Source organism: Taudactylus pleione, unplaced genomic scaffold, assembly GCF_031769625.1.
Source record: "Taudactylus pleione unplaced genomic scaffold, aTauple2 ptg001137l, whole genome shotgun sequence".
NCBI lineage: Eukaryota > Metazoa > Chordata > Amphibia > Anura > Myobatrachidae > Taudactylus > Taudactylus pleione.
Genome location: NW_028285538.1, coordinates 6,882,796 through 6,896,274, shown reverse-complemented (window position 1 = coordinate 6,896,274; position 13,479 = coordinate 6,882,796). Strand labels below are relative to the sequence as shown.

At 45.5% G+C, this 13,479-nt stretch overlaps 1 protein-coding gene across 2 annotated transcripts in view; it reads right to left on the bottom strand.

Moving 5' to 3' along the window:
• Positions 1–13,479, bottom strand: part of GALNT13 (polypeptide N-acetylgalactosaminyltransferase 13) — a 531,019-nt gene that overhangs the window by 78,999 nt on the left and 438,541 nt on the right. For both annotated transcript variants that reach the window (XM_088462019.1, XM_088462018.1), the window contains exon 9: positions 788–886. In XM_088462019.1, the coding sequence (XP_088318145.1) occupies positions 788–886 (99 nt within the window). The remainder of the gene's footprint in view (positions 1–787; positions 887–13,479) is intronic.

The window sequence follows — 13,479 nt, the reverse complement described above, 5'->3', positions numbered from 1 at the left end:
CTCACGGTCGCATTCCGGCCTTCAAGGCTGCACCTAGGCCACAGCTTGCCACATTAGTTGCATCCCAGCTCTCAAGGCCACATCTCGGACCTCAAGGATGCATCCCAGCCCCCAAGGCCACAGCTCGGACCTCAAGGCTGCACCCCAGCCCCCAAGGCCACACCTCGGCCTTCAAGGCTGCACTTCAGCCCTCAAGGCTGCAACTTGCCACACAAGTTGCACCTCAGCCCTCAAGGCCGCAACTTGCCACACAAGCCGCATCTCGGTCCTCAAAGCCGCAACTTGCCACACAAATCGTATCTCACCCCTCAGGTCACACCTCGTCATTCTGGTCACAATACAGCGACCATTCCAGCACAGCAACTACCTTTGTGACCTGTGCTAGCCTGACCCACCATCGGCTGCTACCCTTCCAGTGATCACCTGTATAGTCGTGCAAGCCCCTCCTATCCCGAGTATTAAGACCAGGTGGCAACCCAAGTACCGGTAGGCATACTAGCTCTACGGGAAAGTTGGGAGATTCAATAGAGTGGCTCTAGGGGTCTTACATGGCATCATATGGGTGATCGTAACAATAATGGATTTTATGTCCCAACCAAGCTACAAGTAATTCTTTGACCCATGATGAGCTCACTGCTGTAGAGGTACATTGATGAATTGATCGTCACATTATAGCCACCACAGAGGACAATGTACAGCATCAGCCTGAACATTAAACACAAATTAAATGACATCAGGATGAAATGATCATACACTATGTAAGAAGCTGTTCAGTGTATGGACTCACCTGATTTCCTCCCATGCCATGACAATTGAATATGCCAACTTTTTCATTCTCCTTACGACCCATATTATCCAAACATTGGTTAGTTTCCACATTTCTTATCTGAAAAGCAAGAAGGAACTTAGTTACACAACTGCGTTACAGCAAATAATGGAAAGTGACCAGATGTCAGAGAAATTTTAGTTTTCTTAGGTATGGAAAGTGCTTTGCTAAAAAAGTCCTTCTGAAAAAATAATTTTTTAATATCTGGAACCAAGACAAGTTATATGCCAAATGTTTTTCTGTCTGCAATGCTTTAGGTATACGTGCATAGAGTGCTACCTATTGAGGAATGGAAAGGGGAATTCTCACCCTTTGAGGGTATTAATTTATCAAGTAAAACAAATACCAAGACGAATAAATATACTAGATAAGAGTTGGGTGATGTATCATACACATATCTTTAGTTAGTATAATGAAGTGGGACGTAAAGTACCCAGATAGTTCATATGTATAATAGGGGTAAAGATAGTAATATATAATATTAGTGTCAATGGTATCACACAAAGCAGTCTTAGAGGCCTATTCAATGATATGCCAGCTACTGCTGAAACAGTACCTGGTGTTCCTCTAGCTGATTTCTGGTCGCCATCTAAGGACTGCACATGTCCTACCAGTCCACGCTCAACTCAAGATGGTGCATGATATGGTACAGTGGAAATATTTTGTAATTACTGGCAATTGAATGGACTAATCAGCCTGAGCCAGAGCTTTGGGGCTGGCCAATCAGCATGAGGGCCTGGCAGGCGTCTGCCCAGTTATCAGAGGCATGCCTCTGGCTGGGTTGCTGATGCAGCGGGATATGTGACAAGTCCACATTCTACTCAATCGTGGTAATATTTTGAACTTCCAGGGAAATTTGGGACAGAGACTGGGAACACAGACTTGTTTGATTACCGCCAGCGACATTAATAAAACAAGAATGTGGGTGCTAATAGCTAATTTTATTATTTTATTATGTTATGCTGGAAATCAACAAATTAAAATTTATAAATAATCTAATACTGATAATAATATTGGAGGGTTTTTTTGCATTTTACGTCCCCTAAATCTGCCCCTGTCATGCGTAGCCTTAGTGCAGTAAGGCTAGTCCCTGAGTAGTTCCTGCTTTATTTAAACGACTTTGGATAACGACTACTGATACAGATTTGGATTCCATCTTCCAGCGACACCTTCAGAAAACAAATCAAAATAATATCTTTAGATAAGGGCTATATAATACATTTTGGCCTGTCACCCGTACCCCTTCAGACACTTCCCTCTATTTTATCTGCAGATTTAATTTTGAAACAATTGATAAAGCAAATGATTTATCTAATATGAAGCTGCATGACTTAAGATGAGTACACACTTGTCCAATCCTCCGGTGATCCAACTCCAGACCAGACTGTTGACACAATCCTACTGGAGACCTGGATGCAGATTCAACACCCAATATAGTCCTACACACCTGTCCAATTTACATCAGATCTTAGATCTGCATCTCCTAAAATAACCTACTGAAAGAATTGTGTCACCGCACAGTCTCCCCCAATCTGTGGCAGACCAGCTGCCACTCACAGGCAAAGTGTAGCTATAGCAGGTGCAGAGAATTGGGATGCTAAAGGGCTCAGGCCGCCTCTGGGGATGGACCCTCTCCTGGCACCGAGTTACACTGCCATCTCTTTCCTGAGCCTGGGCTTTTCTATTCGCACCAGAGTGCTGCTGCAGGGCATCTGGGCCCAGAGCTGATCTAAGCTACAGCCATCTCTAGCTGCTGCCTGCATGCATTGTGATGTCACAATGCAGGTCACAGCCCTATATAAAGGATGCACAGCTACTGGCAGCCATTTTGTGGTTACATTTTGTTGTACAGTGATCCTCTCTGAGTAGTTCCTGCTTTATTTAAGCGACTTAGGATAACAACTACTGATATGGACTTTGGATTACATCTTCCAACAAGGTCCTGAACAGCAACATCTTCAGAAAAAGAACTTGAATAAAATCTTCAGGTAAGGACTATGGGGTCTATTCTTCATGATAAACATTTCATGTGTGATACTTTAGTTTTGAACTCGCCACGAGCTAATTGTTAAGTTTAGTCTAATTCATCATCCTTGCATCACTAAAGTATCACTTCCGAAAAGATGCTATATCCGCGAAGACACCTTTTCGGAAAAGTGATACTTTTCCCGATTGAACTGTGCTATCCCCGCTCTCTTCTGGCATTGTCTTCCCACTGTTCCCTGCACCCTGCAGGTATCTCTCCTCCCCCTGCGCTGCCACCATCCACTCCCCGCTGCCAAGTTCTCTGTGATGTGATATTGTCCACCCCTCCAACTGTCCCCTCCACCTCCCGCTGCTGGGTCGTCGCTGCCGGGTCCACTGTGCAGTGATCCCGCGCAGCCCCTGCAGCATGGGATCACTGAACAGGATGATGAATAGACCCTTATATAGCCCCTATATAACAAATTTTGGCCCGTCATCCTTGCCCCTTCAGACACTTCTCTCCATTTTAAATTCAAAACAATGATTAAAGCACATGATTTATCTGGTATGACACTGCATGACTTAAGATGGGTACACACTTGTCCAATCCACTGGGGATCCGACTACAGACCAGACTGGGACCTGGATCATACTTTCCTACTTTTGAAAAGAACTTTGAGGGAAATTGCAGATGGCTGTAGAATGTGCTGCACCATTTTGGGGGTTTGGTCTGCTCCACCCAAAGGGCGTGTCTGACTCCACATTTGGGTGTATATATATTCCTATAAGCTGACACCCTAGATACCCCACTGACATTAATATATCTCTGCCCTGCCACATTGACATTAATACTCAGGGCCGGATTAAGGGACACTATTCCCGATTCCCGGCCGCTTATTCTAACATTTCCCCGCTGCTGTCCCCTGGCAGCTCAGCTGTTCTCTTACAGCGGCTGCCGAGTACTCAGCAGACTCACTACAGTGAGTCACTGTAGTGAGTCTGCTGAGCATAGGCGAAACTGGGGGGTGGTCCGGGGGTGCACAGGACCACCCATTAGCCCAGTTCCGCCATATTGCGTGAAGTCAGCAGAAGTGCCGCCGGGCATGGTGAAGTGCGCTGCTGATGAACTCTGAGCTCTGACTCATGGATGGAGCAGGGTTTCCCGTGCGGGGGGACGGGGTTGTTGAGGGCGGCAGGAAGCTGCAGCTGCTGCCTTTTCCGCACTGCTCCCTGGCTACTCCCCGAGCTTCAAGAAGCCCTCTGAGGTCCTGCCACGGCTGAGCCAGCGGAGGCGCTGGAGCCAAGGCGGCGCTTGTCTCCCTGGGGGATGCCACCAAGCGGGCGTCCATGGTGCGGCCCTTCTCCCCGTGCCTGCAGCAGCAGAGTGGGGCGGTGAAGCTGAGGAATGCATTCCCCAGCCTGGAGCACACGGTGCTGGGAAAGAAGGGACCGCAGAGTGCCAGTTGCGGGCGGAGCTGGGCGCTGCCAGAGCAGGAGAACCCGCTGAGGTGAGAGAGGGGAGGGGAGGGGAATGACAGTGCCGGTACCCAGGCTCCATGGTCCCCAGTCTATACTCGGGTGGGAGGAACAGTGAGAACCTGATGACAGAGTACACTGATCCCAACATCCCCAGCAACCATTATACCCCCCTCCCTCACCCATACACACATTATTCCCCACTCCCCCCACCCATACACACATTATACCCCACTCCCCCCACCCATACACACATTATTCCCCCCTCCTCCCACCCATACACACATTATTCCACCCTCCCCCCACCTATACACACATTATACCCCCATCCCCCCACCCATACACACATTATTCCCCCCAGCCATACACACATTACATGCCCCTCCCCCCCACACATACACACATTATATACATCCTCTCCCCACCCATACACACCTAATATACCCCCTCCCCAACCCATACACACCTCCTCCACCCACCCATACACACATTATACACCTCCTTTCTGTTCAAAGACTATACACCCTCATACACAAATTATACACCTCCCTTCCACCCATAGATTATACATCCCACATACACACATTATACGCCCCATCATGCACACACATTATTCTTTCCTCTCCCTAGACATATTATATCCACCCTAATACTACGTAGCATTCCACTAGGCTTTTTCAGCGGGGGCGCCGCTCCCGTCCTATTTCTGAAGGGCAGAAAGCATCCTGCCCTCTAGCGCGGCACCCCGCTGAAACAGCCTGCGGGTTCTGTCCTCCACCCATGGGCCGCAGTGTCCCACGGGTGGGGAAACGGCAGATCAGAGGTCACCGCAGGTGCATGCACCTGGCATCCATTCACAGTGACCGCGGCACTTGGGGGCAGTCTGGCATGTCCGTAAGTGCCGGGCACGCCCCCAGGAGTGTCGAAAAGGGGAAGCGTAATAAAGACACGCCCCTTTTCATTGGCCACACACCCTTTTCGGTGGAAGTGCCCTTGCTCTAGGTCCGGCATCAGGTGCCTAGAGTGAACACTACTACTACACATAAACATCCCTTCCCCACACTCCACATAGATGGGTCTATTTACTAAGCAGTGTTAAGAGACAGAGTGAAAAGTGCTAAGAAAGTGATAAGGTGCCAGCCAATCAGCTCCCAACCGTCATTTTTCAAACAGCCTGTGAGATGACAGTTGGGAGCTGATTGGCTGGCACCTTATCACTTTCTTATCACTTTTCACTCTGTCTCCTAACACTGCTTAGTAAATAGACCCCAGAGGCACACTGTACACCTTCTACCACTACAGACACATACCCCCCCAACACCACAGACAAATCCCTCCCCTACCACCACACAAACATCTCTCCCCCCTCCGCCCCTGCACAAGCACACTGTTCCCCCTTCACCACTACACAGACACATCTCTCTGCCCCCTGCCCGGTGCTGGACCTAGCACATTCTTTAAATGTGCCGTTATAGCTATGTGTTGCCATGGTTACGGGATTGTGTCACTGATGGAGCGACGTGATGACGTCAGCAGGGAGATGCCGGAGCTCTGGCTTGTAGTCGCGCCTTAGCAAGCATGTTGAATATCACTGGGTGATTATGTTTATACATATAAGGTATGTTTTTTGTATTGTCACTTTGTTCTGACGAAAATGCTGATGCATTGAAACGTTAACCGTTTTCTACAAGCCGTTTCCTGTGTGTTCATTGCGTGGAGTGCCACACTTACTATCCGTATATCTCACCTTTTCAGTGGGGGCAAAAAGCTAAGTAACAATATTATTTTGAGTGCCGGACCTTTTGGAATGTATATATATATATATATATATATATATACACACACACACTCCCAAAGGTGCAGCACTCCAGGTGCTTTGAAAGAATCACAATACCGGCATCTAAAATCAAGCAACGTTTCAGTGCATATTTATTAGCACTGTCATCAGGCTATCATGCTAAGAAGTATGCACTGAAACGTTGCTTGATTTTAGATGCCGGTATTGTGATTCTTTCAAAGCGCCTGGAGTGCTGCACCTTTGGGAGTTTATGTAAGTTATAGTGCTGGCACCCGGCCACATTGCTACATTTCTTATATAATGCTGGTTGTTACATTATACTTTTTTTTCTATAATATTGCCCATATATTTACTTTGATTTTATTGATTGGGGCCCCCACAAGTTTGTTGCCCAGGGGCCCCCACAGACCTTAATCCGGCCCTGTTAATACTCAATCTCCCCCTGTAACATTCACATTACTAGATGCCTTCCACACACACATTCACATTAATAGATTCCCCCCACATTCACATTAATAGATTCCCCCCACATTCACATTAATAGATTCCCCCCACATCCACATTAATAGATCCTCTCCACACACACATTCACTTTAATAGATTCTCCCACATTCACATTAATAGATCCTCTCCACACAACACATTCACATTAATAGATTCTCCCACATTCACATTAATAGATTCCCCCCACATTCACATTAATAGATCCTCTCCACACACATTCACATTAATAGATTCTCCCACATTCACATTAATAGATCCTCTCCACACACACATTCACATTAATAGATTCCCCCACATTCACATTAATAGATTCCCCCACATTCACATTAATAGATCCTCTCCACACACACATTCACATTAATAGATCCTCTCCACACAACACATTCACATGAATAGATTCTCCCACATTCACATTAATAGATCCTCCCACATTCACATTAATAGATCCTCTCCACACACACATTCACATTAATAGATTCCCCCCACATTCACATTAATAGATCCTCTCCACACACACATTCACATTAATAGATTCTCCCACATTCACATTAATAGATCCTCTCCACACAACATATTCACATTAATAGATTCCCCCACATTCACATTAATAGATTCCCCCACATTCACATTAATAGATTCCCCCACATTCACATTAATAGATCCTCTCCACACAACACATTCACATTAATAGATTCCCCCCACATTCACATTAATAGATCCTCTCCACACACACATTCACATTAATAGATTCTCCCACATTCACATTAATAGATCCTCTCCACACACACATTCACATTAATAGATTCCCCCACATTCACATTAATAGATCCTCTCCACACACACATTCACATTAATAGATTCTCCCACACTCACATTAATAGATCCTCTCCACACACACATTCACATTAATAGATCCTCTCCACACACACATTCACATGAATAGATTCTCCCACATTCACATTAATAGATCCTCTCCACACACACATTCACATTAATAGATTCCCCTCACATTCACATTAATAGATCCTCTCCACACACACATTCACATTAATAGATTCTCCCACATTCACATTAATAGATCCTCTCCACACACACATTCACAAGAATAGATTCTCCCACATTCACATTAATAGATCCTCCCACATTCACATTAATAGATCCTCTCCACACACACATTCACATTAATAGATTCCCCCCACATTCACATTAATAGATCCTCTCCACACACACATTCACATTAATAGATTCTCCCACATTCACATTAATAGATCCTCTCCACACACACATTCACATTAATAGATTCCCCCACATTCACATTAATAGATCCTCTCCACACACACATTCACATTAATAGATTCTCCCACATTCACATTAATAGATCCTCTCCACACACACATTCACATTAATAGATTCCCCCACATTCACATTAATAGATCCTCTCCACACACACATTCACATTAATAGATTCTCCCACACTCACATTAATAGATCCTCTCCACACACACATTCACATTAATAGATCCTCTCCACACACACATTCACATGAATAGATTCTCCCACATTCACATTAATAGATCCTCTCCACACACACATTCACATTAATAGATTCCCCTCACATTCACATTAATAGATCCTCTCCACACACACATTCACATTAATAGATTCTCCCACATTCACATTAATAGATCCTCTCCACACACACATTCACAAGAATAGATTCTCCCACATTCACATTAATAGATCCTCCCACATTCACATTAATAGATCCTCTCCACACACACATTCACATTAATAGATTCCCCCCACATTCACATTAATAGATCCTCTCCACACACACATTCACATTAATAGATTCTCCCACATTCACATTAATAGATCCTCTCCACACACACATTCACATTAATAGATTCCCCCACATTCACATTAATAGATCCTCTCCACACACACATTCACATTAATAGATTCCCCCACATTCACATTAATAGATCCTCTCCACACACACATTCACATGAATAGATCCTCTCCACACAACACATTCACATTAATAGATTCCCCCCACATTCACATTAATAGATCCTCTCCACACACACATTCACATTAATAGATTCTCCCACATTCACATTAATAGATCCTCTCCACACACACATTCACATTAATAGATTCCCCCACATTCACATTAATAGATCCTCTCCACACACACATTCACATTAATAGATTCCCCCACATTCACATTAATAGATCCTCTCCACACACACATTCACTTTAATAGATCCTCTCCACACACACATTCACATTAATAGATTCCCCCACATTCACATGAATAGATTCTCCCACATTCACATTAATAGATCCTCTCCACACACACATTCACATTAATAGATTCCCCTCACATTCACATTAATAGATCCTCTCCACACACACATTCACATTAATAGATTCTCCCACATTCACATTAATAGATCCTCTCCACACACACATTCACATTAATAGATTCTCCCACATTCACATTAATAGATCCTCTCGACACACACTTTCACATTACTAGATGCCTTCCACACACACATTCACATTAATAGATTCCCCCCACATTCACATTAATATATTCCCCCCACATTCACATTAATAGATTCCCCCCACATTCACATTAATAGATTCTCCCATACACACACATTCACATTAATAGATTCTCCCACACACATCCACATTCACATTAATAGATTCCCCCCACATTCACATTAATAGATCCTCTCCACACACACATTCACATTACTAGATTCTCCCACATTCACATTACTAGATGCCTTCCACACACACATTCACATTACTAGATTCTCCCACATTCACATTACTAGATGCCTTCCACACACACATTCACATTACTAGATGCCTTCCACACACACATTCACATTAATAGATTCCACACACACATTCACATTAATAGATTCTCCCACACACACACATCCACATTAATAGATTCTCCCACATTCACATTTACATGAATAGATACTGTATACACACACATCCACATTAATAGATACACAAACACATATACACACATATTAATAGCTCTCACTACACATACACATTAATAGATCCTCTCCATACACACACATTTACATGAATAGATAGGGAGTAGGGACTGATCTGCCGCTGCCGGGAACTGCTGGGAGAGCAGAAGGACCCAGAGGAAGAACCCGTTGGCTGCCGGCTGCTCAGAGGAGTGCCCGCGGATGAGACGACTTCCACTAAGGAGCCTGCTGCCAGGACCGAGGGAAGGAGTCACCGTCGCAAAGGATTTAACACTGCTGCTGACCAGAGGGACGTCCGTAAAGAGGAAGATCTCGCCAAGGAGACCGGAGGGACAGCCTGACAGCCACAGGCGGGTAGGGTAGGCATGTATGACCTGGATGCAGATTAAAACCCAAAATATACACCTCCACACCTGCCCAATTTTGCAGCAGATTTTAGATCTGCATCTCCTTAAACAATCTACTGAACAGATCTGCTGCAGAATTATGCAAATGACTGCAATCGCAATACTGCCGCAACACCACATAAAGACGCCCAGTTCCCTTTGCTTACATCCGTAATACCTTGCAAGTCTATGAAAACATCAGGGCCATCGAGTACCATCAGAGCCTCACACACAATTAAGGCAGGTCTGACCTCACTCACAAACTGCCAAACTTCCTGTCTGTATCTAGAGCTCAGGCTGCATATGCCATCACAAGGGCTTAATTATGCATGCCCCTGTAACAGTGTTGAAACGCACTGGCATGCCTGCGTTTCTTCGACCACCCTCCCGACACCACCCCCAAACAGTACTTCCTGTCAATCACTCTGCGATGGGTATGCATAGTCAATGCAGTTCCGATCGCAGTGGCTGTTTAGCGCACACGCACTGCGATGCATACGCAGGCGCAGAACGCAACAATCATCTGGGTGCATGCGTTTTGCACTTGCGACCCTTGCTGAATCAGGCCCAAACTCTTGCAATCGGTGGCAGACCAGCTGCCACAAACAGGCAAAAGCATAGCTACAGTAAAATTTGGGCTGCTACGGGACCTAGGCTGCATCTTGGGCCTGGTCCTCTACCTGCACCGAGTTACACTGTCATCTCCTGATCCCTGTTTTTTCTATTCTCACCAGAGTGCTGCTGCAAGGTATCTGGGCCCAGAGTTGATCTAGCTACAGCCACCTCTAGCTCCTGCCTGCATGCATTGTGATCTCACATTGCATGCAGGCAGCTCTACATGTTGTCCTACATTGATACTCTCTGCCAGGGCCGTAACTAGGATGGTGAGATGGGATAAGTTCAATATCCCGGCAGATGGGGTTCCGACGGTCAAAATGACAACGCTGAATCCTGAAGGTAAGTAGCAGGGTGAGGGGAAGAGTTAGGTTTAGGGTGCAGGGAGGGTGAGGTTAGGTTTAGGAACTAAGGGGGTGTTTAGGTTTAGGCACTGGGAACGGAAGGTTAGGGTAGGGAGAGGGGGAGGGTCAGGATACCGACTGTCAAGTGTCGCTATGCTAACCCTGTCGGGATTTTGAAAATCGGGATCCCGAACGCCTGCATCCCGTACCCATACCTGGTCTGGAGGACAGGGGGCGCTGTTCAGCCATGCCTGTCAAATTTCTGTTTATAGTCATTCTCACTTGTAGTTTCCCCTTCTTTGATCCTCGGCATCTCCTGGCTGCCCCTCCTCCTAACTGACTCCCTCTCCGTGTGACCACCTCCCAGAACCCCTTCATATCATCCTTTATTTAATGCACACATTTTAAAATACAGTTATACCCAGAACTCGAATCAGCTGCTGATATTTAATGCATATACACTATAAGCATTGCTCTTTCTATAACTTCAGCCGGTTGTCTACACTGCCGGCTCCAGGCTTGTGCACGGTTGTTCTGATGGACAAATCTTGCTGCAGGTGCAGCTTCACCAGCGCTTTCCTACATATAGAGCTGGTAAGTTATACTGCATAATTATTGTGTATCATCACTACAGTCTGGCCCGCCCTGGTAAATGGGGGCGTGGCCTTATCACGGGAGGCGTGGTCACGCCCCCTTAGGTAAATTAAAAAAAAAAAAAGATTTGCAGTGCCGAAAAGTGGCACTGCCTGCTAGCGACGGGGGACGCAGTGAGCCCCCTCAGCCCGGCGCATAACCAGTTGGGGGCGCGATCAGCTTGATCGCTCCCCCCACAGGCATAGGAGACTGCTGTGGCTGCTTCTTAGCAGCCGTGAGCAGTCTCCCAGTGCTGGGCTGCTGTGATGTAAGGGGGGGGGAGCGGTGCCAGACCTAGGCCCCTCCAGCAAGCCCGGGCTCAGGTAATTAGTACCCGCTCCCCCTCTTGGCGCACTTGACTGCAGCCATGGCATTCATACTGTATTTGGCAGTGACACCTGGATAATAGTGGTACAAAGGGATAGGTGCCCCATCATCATCGTACGGGACAAGTCAGATTTTCCCCATGAGGCCCCTTATTTGGGCACGTGTCTTGTCTCCATTTGAAAAATGGCCCAGGGCACCAAAAAGTCTAGTTATGGCTCTGAGGCTATGTTCTCGTAATTGCAATTTGCAACATGATTAGGTGTAGAGGCATCCCCAGATAAGACTTTAGGAGGCATCCCCAGATAAGACTTTAGGAGGCATCCCCAGATAAGACTTTAGGAGGCATCCCCAGATAAGACTTTAGGAGGCATCCCCAGATAAGACTTTAGGAGGCATCCCCAGATAAGACTTTAGGAGGCATCCCCAGAAAAAACTTTAGGAGGCATCCCCAGATAAGACTTTAGGAGGCGTATCTATTGTGGGTACTGGGAGGCTGGCACAGTACGCAGTGATGATAGCACTATGTAGCTGCTTCTGATTAACTGATTGAATATGGACCCCTCCAGCTGATAGTACTTAAAACATAAGTTGCATCTATATTATATGAGGTTGTGTCAGTCTTATTTGCAACAGATGTATTACATATACTTTCATTTGTATTTGTGTTTTGAATTTGTATGCAAGTAGATATTATGTAGGACATGCAATGTTTGCATTCAATACTACCACTGTCAAACCTCATCTCTGCACTATCGGGGATCATACATGGAAACACTTGTCACTACTTATGTGCACTTACACACAGATGCTAGCATTGTACAGCAGGACACATCTTGAAATGAATAATACTGTATGTATGTAAATACGCTTTTTCTTGTGTATGTTTTGGGTGCAAATGCATCCAACTCTAGATGTGTCTGTAGCCTAGAAATAACTATTACAGTGCTCTCTGGCTGCCAACTATTTTACCAAGTTTTCCAAATTAAATTTTTCAAGTCTTTCTTTAAAGCAACATTTTACACTGTGTCACCAATAAAATCCAAACCACCCCTGGTATAGAAGTTATCCCATCTACTCATCTCAATCTACCTTATAGCATAGTCTCACTGTCATGTAATCTGCCTAATTTATGGAGCATAATAGTTATATATTACATAATGTGCCTAAAGCACCGTCCTTCATTTTTTTATTTCCTCTTTGTATGTGTAAATTCTAAGAGATGATAAAATACTAATATTTTGGACCCATCACTCATCGGTTACGAGCATGAAATGTTATCTACATGGGTGACCGTAGCTGTTGTGCCAAATGTGGGTGGGCTTTATATTACCTCCGTCTTCCCTCTTCCCATTTCTCTCCACCTCTGCCCCAGGGTCTCTCTTGGCCCCCACTCATATAACGTTTTCCTCTCTCTCCTTCCTCAGTTTTCTCCCCTCACCTCTCTCTATGCTCTTCTCCACTCTTTCTGTCCAACTCCCCCATCTCTCTTTACCCTGTCTCTCCCCCATCTTCCTCTCACCAACTGTTTTCTCTTTCTCCTGTTTTCTCTGCACCCCTCTTTTCCCCCATTCTTATT